The 20,368-nt window shown below is 40.3% G+C and overlaps 2 protein-coding genes across 2 annotated transcripts in view; both read left to right on the top strand.

The window, feature by feature from the left end:
• Window positions 1-1,347, top strand: part of LOC309385063 (vomeronasal type-2 receptor 26-like) — a gene marked incomplete at both ends in the record, with an annotated part of 34,198 nt that extends 32,851 nt beyond the window's left edge. The window contains one exon of the mRNA XM_081939135.1: window positions 443-1,347. Coding sequence (XP_081795261.1) covers window positions 443-1,347 — 905 coding nt within the window. The remainder of the gene's footprint in view (window positions 1-442) is intronic.
• Window positions 1,348-12,664: 11,317 nt separating this feature from the next.
• LOC309385061 (vomeronasal type-2 receptor 26-like) overlaps window positions 12,665-20,368 on the top strand; it is a gene marked incomplete at both ends in the record, with an annotated part of 189,185 nt that continues 181,481 nt past the window's right edge. The window contains 2 exons of the mRNA XM_081939134.1: window positions 12,665-12,709; window positions 14,397-14,615. Of these exons, the coding sequence (XP_081795260.1) occupies window positions 12,665-12,709; window positions 14,397-14,615 (264 nt within the window). The remainder of the gene's footprint in view (window positions 12,710-14,396; window positions 14,616-20,368) is intronic.

Genomic DNA, 20,368 nt, shown 5'->3' with positions numbered 1-20,368 from the left:
TCTCTCTCTCTCTCTCTCTCTCTCTCTCTCTCTCTCTCTCTCTCTCTCTTGCACATATTTGCATCTACTGATGATCTTATAATGCACCAAATGAGTAACTAGTCAACAAAAAGTAGGATTCCAGACTGAGAGGTCAATCTTCTTCAACTTCCACTATAAAGGGGGAAAAAGGTGCCATTCTGACAAAAAAGCCAAAATAACAATGCAAGTGCCCAGATATTGGAGTGGGAGAAATGACAGCCTCTGACAAATGCTGCCCAGGCTTATTTTGAACCAGGAAGATTTGCACTTTTCACGGACACAAGTTGACCAGGGGTCCTTCCACCACTTTCCTTTTGAGTTGGCCTCTATAGATGGGAGTCCCACCTGAGACCCTAAGTGGGAAGGATAAAACTCACTGTGGATGCCCATGAAATACTAGAACAAAGACTCTTGATTTCAGATGCAGCTCGCTGTGACCCCTGCCCACAAGACCAATATCCCAACAAGGACAAGGACCAATGCATTGCCAAGAAGATCCACTTCCTCTCCTATCATGACACCCTGGGATACACTTTAACTTCTCTGGCTCTCTTCCTTTCTCTGATCACATTAGCTGTTTTGGTAATTTTCCTTAAGCAATGCGATACACCGATTGTTAAGGCCAACAACCGAGATCTTTCCTATATCCTCCTGGTCTCCCTCCTGCTCTGCTTCCTCTGCTCCTTCCTATTCGTTGGTCGGCCCATGAAGGTCCTCTGTCTCTTCCGACAAATTACCTTTGCCATTCTCTTTTCCCTTGCAGTTTCCTCTGTGTTGGCAAAAACTGTCATGGTAGTTCTGGCCTTCATGGCTACCAAACCAGGGAACAAGGCAAGGAAACTCTTAGGAAAACCACTGACCAACTCCATTGTCTTAGTCTGTCCTATGATCCAAGCAATTCTTTGTGTCACCTGGCTGATAACCTCTCCCCCATTTCCCAATTTGGACTTCCACTCCTTGGTAGGAGAGGCCATCTTAGAATGTAATGAAGGCTCAGTTTCAATGTTTTACACTGTCCTCGCCTACCTGGGTTTCCTGGCCCTTGTGAGTTTCACAGTGGCCTTTCTGGCAAGGAAATTGCCTGATAGCTTTAACGAAGCAAAGTTCATTACTTTTAGTATGCTGGTCTTTTGCAGTGTTTGGATCAGCTTCCTCCCCACCTACCTGAGCACCAAAGGAAAGTCCATGGTGGCCGTGGAGGTCTTCTCCATCCTAGCCTCTGGGGCTGGTCTCTTGGCTTGTATCTTTTTCCCCAAATGCTTCATTATGCTACTGAGGCCCCATCTTAACTGTAGGGAAAATATGATAAGGAACAAAACTTTCTGATGCACGCAAGGGAGATATTTAAATTTATCTTTAAGGCACATTAACTCACATCCTGTGAGTTTTCTAAAACATGGTGACCATGAAACAGGAACATGTCCATTAAATAATGCCTTATCAATTGCTATAACTGGTTTCAAAAAGAGTTGCTTGTTTGAGGTGCACAGATATAGAGATTGAATGAATAAGTAAATGAATAAATAAACAAATAAACCTCCTATCAACAGCAATAATACAGGCATTTTTATCCCATGCCTTCCAGTTGTCTATGTCTGGGCCCAGTTCCCTATGTAGAAAAATGCTTTCTGTTAAAGATAAGTTCATTATTTCAAAAGGTATATTTTCCATTTTATTCCTTTTAATTAGCTATTCTAGTCTTTTGAAAAGTTAGGTGCCATATCAATGCGTATGTATGTATATTTGTTTCCATAGTCTTCTGACTCTTTATATAATTTCCTGCTTGTATTCCTTTTTTTATAGTAAAATTAAATTTTAAGGAAGCCAAGCTCATTACTTTCAGCATGCTGGTTTCTACAGTGTTTGGATCTCCTTCCTTCCCACCTACCTGAGCACCAAAGGGAAGTCCATGGTGGCCATGGAGGTCTTCTCCATTTTGGCCACTGGGGCTGGTCTCTTGGCTTGCATCTTTTTCCCCAAATGATTCATTATCCTACTGAGGTCCCAACTATAGGGAAAATATGATAAGGAACAAACATCTCTAATACAGGAATAGAAAACATTTATAATTATATTGTGGTATGTTTATTATATCATGATATTTCTAAGAGATAATGACAGAGAAGGAGGAACACATTGATTAAATAATACGTTATAAAGTGCTGTAACAGGTTACAAAATACATATATAGTCACCTCCATCTCCAGATGTCCTCGAATTTTTTAAAATATTTGGCTTTATATTTATTCAGATTTTAATGTATATGTTTTTATATGTATAAGCTACCCAGAGTTACCTTAGCCAAGGTGGCACAGTCATTATACTGCAGTATTTCAGGCTAATTTTGCTGACTGTCAGTTGTTTGATCCTGACCGGCTCAAGGTTGCCTTACCTTTCCATCCTTTTGGGGTTGATAAAATGAGGAGTTAGATTGCTGGGGGAAACATGCTGACTCTGTCAACTGCTTAGAGAAGTCTGCAAAGCACTGTAAGTCTAAGTGTTATTGGTGTTGCTATTGCAAATATATAGGATTGTTGTACTAAGATAATAGTCTGTGGCATTAAGCCTCTAAATCTCTATTTGTTTTAATTTATTGCACTTGACTGAGAAGTGCTATTTGGCACATAACAGATGTACAATTTCCATGGCCATCCTTTGGCCCATTTCCTAGAAGACTTTCAATCAGATGGGACCCTCTTGGGCTTCATCAAAGTGGAAAAGGTCTATCTGTTCTGTGTGACACAGGAAGAGGATGTGTTGCAATTGAGGTGGACATCCAATAATTCAATTTCTGTAGGGTTAGGGTGCAGATGAGTTTTAAAACTCTGTAAGGAAAACAAATACCCAAAGGAAGGGGAGTACATAAATAGAATAGAAATATGGAATGCTGCATGTATAGTGTATCTTTATGTGTCTCTGTGTTTCTGTGCAATTCCAAAGTCTGGCTCCTTATATAATTTGTTGTGTACATTATATGAAACAATTAAAAGGGGAGTAGTTTTTGGGATACCCTGTATATGAAAAAAATAAAATAATTTTGATTTTCTCTTGCTGAAATGGGCAATATTTTTTTGCTAACATCCAGTTAAGTTTCCAAGAGTAGTTCTACTCTTTTCCTTTCCTCCAAATTGATCTTTGTATCCCATCTTCCTTCCTTCCTTCCTTCCTTCCTTCCTTCCTTCCTTCCTTCCTTCCTTCCTTCATTCATTCATTCATTCATTCATTCATATATTCATTCATTTCAGCATCTTATTCAGAACATTTTTTAGGGAACATGCTTATCAATGTGGATAATGAACCCAATTAGAAAAAAATAATTCAGGACTCTTTGGATTAAAATAAATGAAACAAGGAACTGTCCTGTTGGGAACTAATATCCACATATTTAAGACAAAAGTTTACTTTTATTGTTATTACTGGGGCCAGCAAGAAAGAATGAAGAATAAAAGGATGGGTGATTGTTACTGATTAAGTAATATTTTGTGATTAGTCACATCATGTCATCTTCAATTATTTAACGGACCACATTTTCTTGCACAAGAGGCAGGAAGATTTCTCAAGATGTCAGGCTCACTTAAACTCTCCAGGAGAGTTATCCAAAAACTAGTTAGAGCCAGCAATGATTCTCTACTGCATTTTTCTTGTGAAGTGGGTTTTCTTCATTGTTGACTGTTCTGGGAAAGATATAATCACTCATCATAAACCTCTTGATCTGGCAAAGAACGTGTAGTTTTATAGAAATGAATCTATTTTACAATTATATATGCAGCAAATTAGACAGCCAGGCAAACAGGAGCATCATGAGGTAAATCAGGGCACACGGAAGAAAAAAGCAGGACAAAAAGGGAAACTCCCCCTCCACATCAACCAATCACAGCACAGATTGCCTCACGTAGGAGCTGGCACTCTGGTGTCAATCAACCATCACTGTGTTCTGGCTCACTGCAGAACCCCTCACTGCTCCAGCTACTAAATTTAAACATCTTCACAGTATACCCTTTAAATGAGAAAATAAAATACACATATTATTGACCTCTTGATTTTCTCCGGATGAAATGGGGAACATCTAAATGATTTTATGGCTGAGTTCAGTTTCCCAAGTGGTTCTACCCTTTTCTTCCCCTCCAATTTGATCTTCTTATCCCACCTTCAGTCTGTCATTCTTCCACTTCAGCTTCTGTGACATCTGCAATTCTTCTTTTCTCCTGGAGCAGCTTTATATGAATAGATTAAGATGGATGTTTGTGAAGGTTTAATTCCCTTTTAGAAGGAATTTCTGTCCAGCACTGTTGTAAAGTTGGGGGTGACTGTGCTGCAGGATTGTTTTTACCTTTCTCACATCAAGCCTGGTACCTGAAATCCTTTAAAACTCATCACCAACTCCCCCCCCCCCTTTGCATCTGACCCACCTACAGCAAACAACCAGAATTAGAAACTCTGGGAAAAAATCATTTGGCTACAAAAATTGGTGACGTGAGATCATGTCACTTTCCCAACTTTCAACGAGATTTTCAGAACAGACAAATGTGCTTTGTTCTAGGGCTCAAAAAAAGGCCAATCATTCTTCCTTATTAATGACCTCAGGATAGGTTTCCAAGAGACGTGGATCTATTCATCCCCAGTTGGCCTGGTCAGTTTGCTGTGGAAAAAAGGCCCTGTCTATTCACTGGACCCTTGCATGATTACTTTGACTTTCAATGTCAGAGTGACGGATTTCTGCCACTTTATACTGGAACTATAGAAAGACTGAAACATCTATCAGCCAGAAATCTTGCTCTTTTGTATTTGTACATTATCTTTTCATGTGTGCTGAGAATGTCAACAACAATGTAGCAGAGGAAGAAAAAAAAAACATGCACTGAACATCATGAGAGAAAATGGTCACCTTTCCTGATGCAAATTAATTTACAATGAAATCGGTTACAAAGAGAAGGACATAGAATCATGCACCAAGTGTTCTGAATGGGAAAAGTTTCGTGATTTACAGGGGAAAAGGAAAGAAAGAACCAAAGGCACAATGGCACTGAGAGCTTTTTGATGAAATACCAAAATTTGGTTACATTTTCATCAACAGAGAAACCCCTGAGCCAAAATCAGCATCTTCAGGAAGCTGAGCACTGGGGAAAAACTGCACTTCAAATGTATGTCTTAGTTTGTATCCTGCCTTTATTATTTTGATAAAGATATCCTGATGTATCAGATGAGCTGATAACCTCATAGGAGGTAGCTTTGATAATAGTCCTGGGATACCACATAAAGCCCTGAGACTGACATTTTTGGCATGTGGAGAAGCTGCAGATGAGTTTTACAACATTATCAGGGAAATAAATTCTCATAGAAAGGGGAATGTAGCAAGAGAATAGAAACTCTGTGTGTGTGTGTTTGTGTGTTTGTATGTAGCACAAAAGTCAGTCACCATAGGTAATTTATGATATAAACTCCATGACATAATTTATAAGGGGAGGGGCTTTTGGTATATGTCAGGGAATTGCACAGCCGGTGTCCCAATGGAGTCAGAAATGCTGACACAAACTTTTAGTTTATAGAAATGAATATATTTTATGTAAAAGTTCCCTTCACACATATGTGCTAGTCGTTCCTGACTCTAGGGGACGGTGTTGGAGGAAAGAAACAAGGGTCAATGAAAGAAACCAATAAAGCTCAAAAGTAGAAGTTGAGGATTACCATGTATATATGCACTCAAGAGAGTTTAAACTTATTAGAGGTAATCACCCAATATACATGCATGCATACACACACACACACACATTTAAAAAATGGATATATTTTTCAACTATATGTACAGAAAACTAGATATTTAGGCAAACGGGAGCAACTGAGGTAAATCAGGGCCCACAGAAGAAAAAGGCGGGGGGAAAAGGAAACTCCCCCTCCACACCCAGAGCAACCAATCACAGCGCAGATTGCCTCATGTGGGAACCAGCCCTCTGGTGCCAATCAACCATCAGTGTGTGTTCTTGCTCACAGCAGAACCCCATTGCTCCAGCTATTAAATTTAACAGATTAACTGAGTTGGAAGGGACCTTGTAGGTCATCCAGTCCAACCCCCCGCCCAAGCAGGAGACCCTACACCATTTCTGACAAATCATGTGACTGAGGGGCCGTGACCTTGCCCACTCAGTCACAGGACCCCCCACCAAACCACGCCCACTGAACCGTTAGGGGAAAAATGTGAATGTCACCTCTGTTTCTATTCTTTTCCTCAAATCCGACTTTCCTGCCCAAATTAAATCTTTTCTTACATTGTAGGTATGTGAGTTTGTTAGAAACACATTCTTCTTATTCCAATTCTCCTTTTGACTTGAGTTTAGGTTAAGTTTGGCTAAAATATATGGTCTGAATGTAGGTCCATTAGTTTGGTCTCAGCATTATTTCTTTTCTAAAGGAAGTTTCCTGAGCTGACATCTTATTTTAAAGGGCCACCAGGTCTTTCACCAAGATCAAACCAGAAGGATCAAAGTATGGTTTTAAACCTGGCTACACAAACCTTCCTCTTTCTTTAGCATCTTGCAACTATTCATATTCCATATTTTTGTGGCCTTTGCCATGTAAACTTAGAAATAGCCTTTTGCCATTGTTTCAATGAAATATCGGTCACTGGTATTGGTAGTTTCTGGAATAAAAACAACATCTTTGGTAAAAACCTTCATTGTAATTACAGAAATTCTACTCAAAAATGATAATCACAATTTATTTCCCCTTAGTTAGTCTTTTTGCATTTCATTCCATGCAGACACAAAATTATTTTGGAACAGGTTAGAGTTTGCATTTGCAAATGTCACTTTAAGGTATTTGACCTTTTACTTCACCTTAAAATGTGATGTCTTCATCAAAATTTGAAGAGCAACAAATGTGATGAGGGGACTGGAGGCTAAAACATATAAATAAGGTTTGCAGGAACTGGGTATGTCTAGTTTAATGAAAAGAAGGACTAGGGGAGTGTTCCAATATCTCAGGGGCTGCAACAAAGAAGAGGGAGTCAAGCTATTCTCCAAGGCATCTGAGGGCAGGACAAGAAGCAATGGGTGGAAACTAATCAAGGAAAGAACCAACTTAGAACTAAGGAGAAATGTCCTGACAGTTAGAACAATTAACCAGTGGAACAACCTGCCTCCAGAAGTTGTGATTGCTCCAACACTGGAAGTTTTTAAGAAGATGCTGGATAACCATTTGTCTGAAGTGGTGTAGGGTTTCCTGCCTAGACAGGGGGTTGGACTAGAAGACCTCCAAGGTCCCTTCCAACTCTGGTATTCAATTCAATTCTATCTTATCCTATCCTATTCTTATTCTATTCTATTTTTATTCTAATTCTATGCTATGCTATGCTATGCTATGCTATCCTATTCTAAAATTTCATAATCTTTAGTCCTGTTTTAAACCAGCATTTTTCCCTGTGTTTATTTTAAAACTGGATATGTCCCAATATTGGAAGGACCAAGCTTCCACAGATCCCTTGTTTGGGTTTTTGCTAGGATTAAATATGAGAGTTTCTTCACATCCAACAACCTAGGACAAAACCTTCACAACATTGCTTGGACTTCAAAACATAGCAGAACACTTTTTCTAACTCCAATTTTAAATTAGTCCAACTAGTTTCAACTCTTTCCAAAGTCTCAACATCTTTTTTGGGTCACCCCATTTCTGAAAATGTTCAGAAAAGAGCAACAAAGATGATCAGGGGAGTGGAGTTATGCCTGGTCTTCTGAGAGGAAGAATGCCATCATAGTAGGCCTCCAATACTTGAAAGGCTGTGACAAGGAAGAGGGGGACAAATTATTTACCAAAGTAGCAAAAGTCAGGACCAGAAACAATGGATGGAAACTAACCAAGGACAGAAGCAATATAGAACTAAGGACAAATCACTTAACCAGTGGAACAAATTGCTAAAGGCTTTTAAGAACAGCAATCAACAATCAGCCAATGGAAGAGAAGTTGCTTTCAGAGGTTGTGGGAGCTTCATCACTGGAGGCTTTCAAGAAGAGACTGGACTTCTATCTTTCAGAAATGGTGCAAGGTCTCCTGCTTGGGCAGGGGATTGGAGTCAATGACCTACAAGGTCACTTCCAACTCTTAATATGCTAAGAGTCTGGAGAGCAACCCATCAGAAATAGTATAGGTCTCCTACAAGAATAAGGGGTTGGACTAGATGACCTCCAAGGTTCCTTCCTTTCTATTACTCTTAATCTGTTAAATCAGCATAACATCTTGAGAGATCTTCCAATCTACTACTTCTATGGGAGAAATTAATTTCTAATTTTACCTGATAACAAGTATAAGTAAACCAGTTATTTGGAATAAACTTTGGAATGATTGTTCAAATTTACTGGACTATCACTGATTGTCCTGTGCCACTATGGCCCTTTAGCACTCAATGCTATCCAAACAATCTATGGCTCAGACCAAACTCCGCCTTGTTTCCAGGGGTTCCGTTTCATGTAGATCAAATACTCAGCTTCACCTTGACTCTCAAATCCATCTGCATTAGGGATGAACAACCAAAGACACTGTGCTGCCCCACAGTATATAGCAGTGATGGCGAACCTATGGCACACGTGCCACATGTGGCACGCGGAGCCATTTTTCAGGGAATGCGAGGCGCTGCCCTGTCAGCTGGCCAGCGCGCATGCCCTCGCTGGCCAGCTGAGTTCACCTTTCTAAAAGCCATTTTTTGCCCTCCCCAGGCTCCTGAGGCTTTATAGGAGCCTGGGGAGGGCGAAAAGAGCCTCCCCCGCGCCCCCCGGAGGCCCTCCGGAGGCTTCAGGGACCGTCCGGAGGCTTCCCTGACGCCTTCGGAGCACTTCGGAGTGCTTAAAACAACCCTCCGTGCAAACCGGTTTGCTCGGAGGGTCATTTTAAGTGTTCCGAAGGCTTCAGGGAAGCCTCCGGACAGTCCCTGAAGTCTCCGGAGGACCTCCGGGGGGCGGGGGAGGCTCTTTTCACCCTCCCCAGGCTCCTATAAAGCCTCTGGAGCCTGGGGAGGGCGAAAAAAGCATGTAAATTAGGGGGGTCGCATGTTGTGCGCGCATGCGCACTGGGGGGGTGTTGCATTATGGGTGCGGCACGCTCACACACGATCCCCCTGTGCTCCCCCCCTTGTGGCAGGCGAGCCAAAAAAGGTTCGCCATCGCTGGTATATAGGTAGTGTAGGAATTAAGAACTGTATCCTTTAAGAAACTACCTCATGGGAAATGTAGGCAGAGACTGCCTTATGGGAAATGTAGTTCCATGACATGTGATCACATCTCTGTTTATCATCCTCTTTTTACACTACGTGATGGGACAGAGCATGGAAAGTCAGAAGTATCTGAACACTGAACTGTAAGTTTTGCTCTTAAGAATGCCTGATAATAAATTTGATCTGAAAGAGATTCCTAAGTGTGGAATTAACTGCGTGCCCCGAGCAGGCCTAAAACGCTTGAGGCAGAACAGACACAAACATGTTTTTTCCATTCTGGTGTGTAAATAAAATCTATTGCTATGTGGATATGAGAAGTCCTTCCCTTTGCAATTATCATAAGAGTAATTCTTAATGTATCCCTCTGGATTTCCATCCTCAAATTATTCCAGGATAAAACCTACTTTGAAAACCTGTTCCAAAATCTTCCACTAGGGGCAGGATCTGTCAAATTACCTTGCCTTGTCTTGAAGAGAATCATTCTTGGGTTTGTTGAGACTCAGATGTCCTCACTTTTCTCTTTGTTCATGCCTGCAATTCAGCTTCTGCATGAATCTCGGTTTCTGATTTAGGAGGGAGAAGAATGACTGGGCTGCCTCTTTTGCTGCTGCTCTTCTGCCTCTTTCTTCCAATTACTGCTAAGAGGAGGCAATGTGTGTTGAGGAATTTGTTCAAGCCTAAAGGAAAACAGCACTATTACAGGCCTGGTGATCTCATTATTGGTGGGAATTTACCATTGGGAACTCTTATGTCTTCCAGTGTCCCAAATTTTCAGGAGGAACCATTCAGGCTTGGTTTTTATACTTTGTAAGTTTCACCTGGCAGGGAAAGATGCATGAATTATTTGTTGTGTTCTGGATTCAGGACCTCCGTTCAGAAATCCTTGTTCTACTGTTCTAATGTCCTAGTGTAGTTCTTGTCTTTGATCATAACACAGAATGAATTCTCAATTATTTTAAAATTCTATATCAGGAAGATGATAGACCATATAAAAAGTGAGGAAGGAACAACAAACTTGAAATTGTGCTGGCCTAACTGTCTGGTACTGTAATAATACCAGTTTTGTATTGTGGTGACCAGATCTGGTCATCACCTTACAAAAAAGATTTTGAGACTCTGCAAAGAATGCAGAGAAGAGCCACAAAGATGATTAGGGGGCTGGAAGCTAAAACCTACAAAGAACAATTAGAAGAATTGGATATGTCTAGTTTAATGAAAAGGACTAGGGGAGACATGAGAGCAGTCTTCCAGTATCTCAGAGGCTGCCACAAGGAAGATGGAGTCAAGCTCTTCTCCAAAGCTCCTGAGGGCAGGAGAAGCAGCAATGGATGGAAACTTATCAAGGAGAGAAGCAACCTAGAACTGAGGAGAAATTCCCTGACAGTTAGAACAATGAATCAGTGGAACAACTTGCCTCCAGAAGTTGTAAGTGCTCCAACACTATACGTTTTAAGGAAGGGATTAGAAAACCATTTCTCTGAAGTGGTGTAGGGTATCCTGCCTAAGCAGGGGGTTGGATTAGAAGACCTCCTAGATCCCTTCCAACTCTGTTATTCTAGTCTAATGAAATGTAGGGTGGCATGATAGTACTGTTCCAATATTTGAAGGGCTTCTACAAAGACTAGGTGGGCAAACTATTTTCCAAAGCATCAAGATAAGAAACAATGCTGGAAACTAAGAAGGAGAGAAGCAACTTAAAACTAAGGAGAAATTACCTAATGGTGAGAGCAATTAACCAATGGATCAGCTTGCCTTTCTCCTTTGTCACTAAGCCATAAAATTTTAATCAGAGTATATTTTTAAAAAATCTCAATGAAATCTGAGATTTGCTATTCCAAACAACATCAAAAATATGGCTAGGCAAATTTAAACCACATACACATGAACATTTTCCCTGTAATGTACCCAATGTTTTCTTTCCTATAGACCCATACTCAAGAAGTACCAGCAGTTCCTGGCCTTAGTTTTTGCAGTCACACAGATCAACAAAGATTTGGTTCTCCTCCCCAACATCACACTTGGCCTCCACATTTGTAACAATGATCAGTTTGAGAGGAGGATTTCTTTAATCAGCCTCTCCTTTCTCTCCACATGGGGCCAAATGGTTCCAGGTTATAAATGTGACAGGCAGGACCCTCTGCTCTCTGTCATTGGAGGTGACAACCCCAAATCCTCAAAGCAAATGGCCCCCATCTTCAGCATCTACAAGATCCCACAGGTAAGCGGGATCCACAGGATACCTTATGAAATAGACAAAGAACAGAAGCACACAGAAAAATCAAGGATGAAAACAATGTTGTTAAAGGGGATATCCTACAGTTGAATTCATTTTTATATTTCAGGATATATAACCCCAACAGACAGATAATGAAATAATTCTGAAATGCTATAGTTGCCGAGAATAATTAATTTCCAACTTTCATAAAGTTTAGCCACCATTTCACTGCAATTTATTACCTGTATCAGGTTGATAAACTTTTGGCTTCTGACGTGTCACAACCAGACAAAATATATAATTATCAGTTCTTTTAGGAAGAAAAGAAGCTTCTTACTTTAATCAAAGTAAGTCTGCCTGACTGGTAGGTTAAAAAAAGCATGTGATGTTATCTCCTAAAGTCAGCACAAAACTTTACTTTGTCTTTGAAAGAGAAATCTCTCTTTCTCCAGCTCGGTGTTGGCTTTGAGCTTCCTCAGGAATACAGACCAGTTTATCCTTCCTTCTTCCGGATTAATCCCAGTGACTTTCCAGAGTGTGTGGGTTTAGTCCAGCTGCTCCTGCATTTCCAGTGGAACTGGGTTGGGCTTGTGACCTCTGAAGATGACACTGGAGGACAGTTCATCTCGACTCTGATGCCAATGCTGAAGGAGAAGGAGATCTGCCTGGCCTTCACTGAAACCTTGAAATCTGATCAATTTACTGTTTTAATGAACAAATTAATTTACAAAATTTTGTTTAAAGCTGAAGTAATTATTCTATTTGGAGACTCCACTGCTATTGCAAATTTTTTAACAGTTTTGAATTTTTCTGTAAAATATGGGAAGATGCCACTTCAAATTATTTGGATCCTAACTTCTCACTGGAAATTTACTCTGGTTGGGGATCCTTCTGAAGGTTTAAAGAATTTGCATGGAGCTTTGCAGCTTAAGGACCAGACTGGTGATGTCTCAGAATTCAGCCATTTCCTCCTGTCTTTATACCAGTTGATCAAAGAAGGGGCCAGCTTTCTCCTGGATTGGTGGGAAACACTCTTTGATTGCAATATCCCCAAACCAGGCAAGGTCCCTCCAAAAGGGGAACAACAATGTACAGGAAAGGAGAATTTACAGGATCTTCCAGATTTTGTTTTTCAAATGAGCCTGACAGGTGAAAGTTACAACATCTACAATGCCATTTATGCTGTGGCACATTCATTACATGCAATTTATGGATCAGGAGGACGACCAGCCATGCTGAGGCTTGGAAAGAGGATCTCAAATGTCCAGCCATGGCAGGTAATCTCTGCGATATTTTATCCAGCCCACAGATCAAAAGAGAGGAAGCTTCTCATGTATATTTCTTGAATTACTGATGAACGATCTCTATACTGTCTCTATATCATTGCATCTCAGAACAAATTTAAACAGCATTTTTTTTTTAAAAAACATATGAATTAATTATAATGTTTTGTTGAAAGAGGGAGCAAAAGAGAAGTAACCTAAACCAATTATAGATATCAACAGTATTGGAAATATCTTCATATATGGTTCTGAAAGTTCCCTGAGATTCATGGGGTGACCAGGGAGGAAATGTCAGCCTGGAACAAGAGGATAATCTGTGTGCATTTGTGTCAGATGCTTCCAGAACAGTTGAGGTCTTAATGGGCGTATTTGCAGGATCTACTTATTTTCCCTCAGCATTTAATCTGAATCCAACCTGCAAAAAGATACTCAGCTCAGTTAATTTTCACCTTCTTTTATGTTTCTGTGAGTCAGAATCCTATATGACCTCACAAGATTGGTCTTCTACTCCAATCCCCTGCTCAAGCAGAAGACCCCATTCCATTCCAGACAAATGGCTCTCCAATCTTTTCTTTAAAACTTTCAGTGTCGGAGAAACTTGCAACTTCTGGAAGCTAGTCATTCCACTAATTAATTCTTCTCACTCTCGGGAAATTTCTCCAAAAAGAGGAGGGGGTCAATTTATTTTCCAAAGCACCAGAGGACAGTATAAGAAACAATGGATGGAAACTAATCAAGGAGAGAAGCAAGCTGGAATTAAGGAGAAGCTTCCTAACAGTAAGGAAAATTAACCTGTGGAACAGATGGTCTCCAGAGGTTGTGGGTGCTTCATCCCTGGAGGTTTTGAAGAAGAGACTGGACAGCCACTTGTCTGAAATGGTATAGGATCTCCTGCTTCAGCAGGAGCTGGACTAGAAGACCTCCAAGGTCCTTTCCAGCTCTATTCTGATTCTAACTTTTGTTCTATATTGTTTCTCTCCTTGGTTAGTTTCCATCCATTGCTTCTTGTCCTGTGTTCTTGGTGACATCAGCCTTCATCAGCCTTAATCGACAGAAGAGTCTCAAAGTGGACCTAATAGGTTCCTGGTTTGAAATTCCTCAAAATGTCCTGCATTGTTTTGGCTAAACACTGGACCTCTCTAGGCAATGAAGAGAGAATTCAGGCCTGGCAGTTCCTTGCAGTTGTCCTCACTTGGTCACACCTGGTTTCTGCATTATTTTCTCTTGGATACTAGAGAAAGTCAGCAGAATTATGCACTCTTCTGATATAAATTATTTAACCATTCAACAAAATGCAAAGTGGCTTATGCAGAAGCCACTACATGTACATTTAAAAATATACTGTACAGCCAAATATCACATGAGTAAAACCACACAATAAAAATTTGGAATGTGGGCTTAACTTTTTTGTATGTAACTAATTCTAATTTTGGTTAAAACTTGTGGAAGCCAAAATATAAATGCCCAATTATAAAGAGAATCTTGTATTGTTATATCAAAAGAGCCAAATATTTGGTGTTACTCCTGATTGCTCATATCTCAACCAAGGGACCAACTCTTATTTTTTAGATTTATACCTGTTTCCTATGATGATGGCCACCACAAAATCATAGAAGCCATGATGTCTCATTTCTGCCTTTCAGCTAATTGCTCCAATTTCTGAAGATCTCTTTTCTTTCAGATACTTGACAATTTGAGGAATGTCCACTTCAACAACAGTGCTGGAGATGAAGTCTCCTTCTCACAAAATGGACTGAGAACTGCTCGTTATGATATCGTCAACTGGATTGCCCACCCCAACAAAATTTTAGTACCTGTGAAAGTTGGGCAGAAGGATCCCAGGGCTGCCCCAGGCCAGGACTTCTCCGTTAACCCTGATGCGATCATCTGGGCCTCAAAGGTGAGCAGGAAGGAAATGTTGTAAATTCAGGAAAAGAATCACTCTCTCTTGGGGATGCTGAACATCCTTCTTAGATGAAAAGAGGTCTAAATATGTAGGAAAGCACTTTGGTATTTGGTGAATTATTTGCATTTGAGGTTAACAAATTTGAAGTCTAATTTGTGAAAGGTCCAACAATGGGTGGGAGTAGGAAGAACTTCTGTTTAAAGCCAGGATGCTATTAGATCAGGCTGTGATTCCCATGGACTGTTTCTGTTCAGTTGGATTGTCATCATTCTTTCTTTTAGAAAAACCATAGTTCAATGTAGCAACTTTGAAGTTCAAGATCCAAATTTTAGCATCCCTTGGTGTATTACTAACGGCACTGATCCCCCCAGGAGTGTTTCCTTTTCCTTCTTTTTCTATTAGAACTTGGTGAACACATTTTTATGCAGACATTCTCAACAGGAAAATGGGAAAGTGGAAATGAATAAATGAATTGTTTTCATTGCACAAGGCACTTCAAATATTTCTGTTTTCTCTTTCAGAAGGTGCCCTTTGCCAGGTGTGGCAAGAAGAGATGCCAGGCAGGAGAGAGGAAAAGAGTTCCAGAGGGAGAGCCAGTTTGCTGCTACCAATGTCACCCTTGCCCAGAAGGAACCATCTCAAATCAGACAGGTAGAGCACTTTTCAAATGCAGATCTTCCAGGATCAAGGAAACCATTCAATAGAAAAGGTGTTAATTTTTTCATTTTTGTTAGGATTGACCTATTTCAGAGATTTCATACATACCTACATGCCTACATGCCTACATGCCTACATGCATACATACATGCCTACACACACACACACACACACACACACACAGAGAGTCTTGAAGTTACAACAATTCCCAAGATTTCTTTTGTTAAATGAGGCATTTCTTGAGTGTATTTTAATCTGTTTTGTGACCTTTCTTGTCTCAGTTGTTAAATGAATCCCTGCAGTTGTTAAGTTAGTAATCTGGTTGTTAATTGAATCTGGCTTCCCCATTGATTTTGCATATTGGAAAGCCATAAAAGGGGACCATATCACCCTGGGACGCAGCAATGATCCTAAGTATGATCCCATTGCCAAGCGTCTGTATTTTGATCACATGACTATGGGGATTCTGCAAAGGTTGTAACTGTGCAAAAAACGGTCATAAGTCACTTTTTTTCAGTGCAATTGTAACTTTGAATGGTCACTAAATGAACTGTTGTAAGTCGAGGACTACCTTTACTTTTCAGCAGGAAGTTTATGGACCTTGAGCTGTTCTGCCCCGTCAGGCCATTTTTCTGCTCCTCAATAATTTGATGCAGGAAAGGTTTAGGGTAGAGTGTATGGGTCCCCTACCAGCCTTACCTGTTGTCACATCCCATCAGGAAAACCTTCTGCCCATTCTCTGAAAGAGTGGCTTATGAGAGCCAAGGTTTAGCACACATTCTTTAGGGGTCCTTCTTCTGTCTGCATTTTCTGTCTCCCTAACCCTAACCCTGTCAAGCATGAGGAAATCAGGAAATTCAGGAAGTCCAAATAAATATAAAGGATTATTTTAATCTTAAATTCCATCCAAGAATCTGGACTACTAATGGTGAAAGTGAATAGGCGGTGGATAAGAGTCCATGGAATTCAAAGTAGGCTGGACTTGGATCTCTTGTGGGTATGAAGGGACTCAAGACTAATCATGCATTTCATCCCTACCTCAGCCTAACCCTCTCGTCAGAGCCAGAGGAAAGCCAATAAACAATGTGCACACATAAAATACAGCATTCCTGGCTGATAGATCCATTCATCTTCTTGGGGTTCCAATTTAAAGTAGAAAAGAAAAGTTTGCAAAGTCTCTCACACTGAAAGCCACAGCAGTCGTAAGTTAGAAGTGACTGGAGATGACCTTTTCTTTGTCACAAAAACTGACCAGGCCAGTTAGAACGGAACAGTTTCTATTCTCTGGCTTACCTTGCCCTAGAATCATCCTGAATGAAGGATGGTTTCTTTCTTTTCTTTTTCTTTTTTTTTGATGCACCAATTGCACTGTATCACTACCAATATCATTAGTGGGTTGGCCAGAGCAAAAAGGAGACAGTTATGTCAATCCTTGCAGAGGCATAATGATCATGGCAGATGATGCTAAAATCCTTACACAAAAATTCTTATTTTCAGATGCAGCCCACTGTGACCCATGCCCAGAAGACCAATATCCCAATAAGGAGAAGGACCAATGCATTGCAAAGAAGATCCACTTCCTCAGCTATCAAGAGACCCTGGGATATACTTTGACTTCTCTAGCTCTTTTCCTTTCTCTGATTACATCTGCAGTACTGGTGATTTTCCATAAACATCATGACACACCAATAGTCAAGGCCAACAACCGAAATCTCACCTACATCCTCCTGGTCTCCCTCCTGCTCTGCTTCCTCTGCTCCTTTTTCTTCATTGGTCATCCTGAGAAGCTCACTTGTCTCTTCTGACAAACTGCCTTTGCCATTCTCTTTTCCCTTGCAGTTTCCTCTGTGTTGGCAAAAACAGTCATGGTGGTCTTGGCCTTCATGGCCACAAAACCAGGGAACAAGTCAAGGAAACTCTTAGGAAAACCTCTCACCAACTCCATTGTCTTTGCCTGTCCCCTAATCCAAGCAATTCTTTGTGCCATCTGGCTGCTAACATCTCCCCCATTTCCCAACTTTGACTTCCACTCCTTAGTAGGAGAGGCCATCTTGGAATGCAAGGAAGGCTCAGATTTGATGTTTTACACTGTCCTTGCCTACCTAGGTTTTTTGGCCCTTGTCAGTTTCACGGTGGCTTTTCTGGCCAGGAAATTGCCTGACAGCTTTAATGAAGCCAAGTTCATTACTTTTAGCATGCTGGTCTTTTGCAGTGTTTGGATCAGCTTCCTCCCCACCTACCTGAGCACCAAAGGGAAGTCCATGGTGGCTGTGGAGATCTTCTCCATCTTGGCCTCTGGGGCTGGTCTCTTGGCTTGTATCTTTTCCCCCAAATGCTACATTATTCTACTGAGGCCCCATCTGAATTGCCGAGAGAATATAATGAGACACAAGAAACTCTGATTTATATCTCTGATTTGTGTGGGGACAGAGAACCTTATTTTGACTTTGGAATATTGTTATATTTGATGTTATTTCTGATAACAATGTATCTGTTAATCAAAAACAATCACTCACCTTTTCATTTTTCTTAAATAGCAATTGTCACCAGAGAGGTCGAGTGATCAGCTTAGGAAAAAAAAATATTAAAGAAGTGGATATTAGTTTCCAGCATGACTGTTTCTCACTTTATTTATTTGAGCCAAAAGAGTTATTCAAAATTTGTCAGCTTGGCTTCATTGTCAATGTTTTTAAACATGATTGTTTGCATAGATTCCCTCAGGCTTTGCTGAGTTCCCTACTAACTTTTTCATTTAATTGTGTATTACAGTATTCTAAGTTTAAATGAGCCACATTGTTTTATTCTAACAAACTACAGAAACATAAATTATTAATAAATAAGATCACGTGAAATAGATGTCAATGGATATTTTCTTATTGTTGGTATTGTTAATATTTTTATCCATTTCAAATATTATGAAGAAGGAATAATGGACAGAGGGATCAATAGAAGCAAGTGAGCAAGAATGGATAAGAATAAATGGAATAAATCATGATTTGTTCATTAGTAAAAAGGGAGGAAGACACAATTATAGGTTGTTGTCTTGTTGTTTAAGAACTTACAGATAAAATTACAGAAAATGCTTAGACGTTTGTTATTTGGGAAGGCAAATGTCTCTGTACTTCTATAGAAAGATGCCGGTATGTTATCTAAGGACTCAAATAATTCCCACCAATATTCCATAGATTTGATACATACAGACTTTTTAAAATGCATTTGCATATCAAATGACAAGATAATTGTCAAGCCTGAATCTCACCTGGCTGTGGCCGGTTCCATTTTGGTGGGGATTTTGTTTCTGTGGTGGGTTATTCTCACATGGATTCAGGTTGACACACTTTGGAGCTGAAGGCAGAGAGAAGAGGTGGATGGGGTCTTCAGCCTAAACAACATAGCTATCTGATGAGTCAGATACATTCCAATGGCTGACTAGCCAGAGGAGGAGGAGGAGAGAATTCACCTAGCAGTCAGTCATCCCCATTGGACAATGTTTTGGGGAAATGAGAATTTCTTTTACTTTGTGAGGTGGAAAGCACAGGGACCTTTAGTACTGGCTTTTCACCAATTCATGCCAAGGTGATGCATCAAAGTAAGCCTGTTCTTTGAGGAAACGGACTGCCTCAGAGTTCTGTTTGCAATGGGTACATTAATTGGAACCTGACAATAATCATGATTGGCAGAGAAATGGAATGCCCAATAAAGGAGAATATTTGTATCTTCGGGTTGAACTGAAGGGTCCTTGGTGCTCACTGAGCTTGGTTGATTTCATGCAGTCAATTTGTTATCCGAAATAGGTCTCCTCATTAGTGGTACGGTTGATAAGCAAACACTTGACGATGTTACCCAGTCTAGGTAATGAAATCTCTGCAAGAAAACAACCAAGCCCAGAGAGCCACAATGACCCCTCAAGTGGAAGGACCAATTTAGAAGATGTCTTTGTCTGAGAGCTGCACAACAGCCATTCCCAGAGTCTGCCTAGAAAAATTCAGTCCAAGAGTAGGTGGATGACTTTGTGTATCGCGACAGAGGCATAAAGATTGAAAAATGGCTGGAAGAATTAGGAGATGTGAAAACGTATGTAGGAAGTTGATGACTTTTCCTCAAAGAACCTGAATGAAGGAAAGACAATTATTGGAGGTGTATGGATTTCTTGGAAGCAACTCTGCTCTAATGGAAGGAAGGGCAGGGAGAGTGAAACTGAATGGGGCTGTGGAAACTAGTTCTTATCTAGGCAGACTTTGTTCATTCGTAATTCCTCCCTCCCTCTCCTTTTTCCCTCTCTCCCTCTTTTTCCTTCCTTCCTTCCTTCCTTCCTTCTTTCCTTCCTTCTTTCTTGCTTTCTCCCTTCCCTCCCTATTTTTTCCCTTCTCTCTCTCTCTCTCTCTCTCTCTCTCTCTCTCTTTCTTTCTTTCTTTCTCTTTTCTTAATTTCTTCCTTCCTTCTATTTATTTATTTCTCCCTTCCCTCCCTTTTTTCTCCCATACCTCTTCCTTCCTTCCTTCGTTCCTTCCTTCCTTCCTTCTTTCTTTCTCCCTTCCCTCCCTTTTTTTTGTAATGAAGGAGTATATGAATCCATATGAATCAATATTGGCTGTTTGCTTTTATTATGAATTGCTTATGTTACTATATAATTATTACTGATTAAACCAATATTTGCTGTTTGCTTCTAATAGGATATACTGCTAAAAATCGCTTATTAAGAATTAAGCTTTGTTATTGGCTTCTGCTTATATTATTGTATACTGTCAAAAATGAGTTGTTTTCTAGCCTAGCAAACTGTAACCTTAATACTGGATGGCATTACTGCAAATGTTATCTCATTGCTGCCTCTCGCTTCTATTCTTGGCTCTAAAGCTAGGCACATTCTTGAAAACATAGAAGAAATTGTTACACGGGAATGTCAGGCCCCATAGGTAAAGGAACCAAACTAGGGAGTTTTCCTGGCTCATAAATCCTTAAAGCATTCTGCCAAAAAACAACTTGGCAAAGGGAGGCTGCCACCCCCTACACAAGACTATAGGAATCCTCCATAGATAAGGGAGACAGAGACAGGAGCTTGAACAAAAGGACACTTTCAAGATCACGTTGAT

The sequence above is a fragment of the Natrix helvetica genome (genome assembly GCF_964273705.1).
Source record: "Natrix helvetica genome assembly, chromosome: 1".
In the NCBI taxonomy this organism is placed as follows: domain Eukaryota; kingdom Metazoa; phylum Chordata; class Lepidosauria; order Squamata; family Natricidae; genus Natrix; species Natrix helvetica.
The sequence above is the reverse complement of the archived record's forward strand: the minus strand, read 5'-3'. Positions and strand labels throughout refer to the sequence as shown.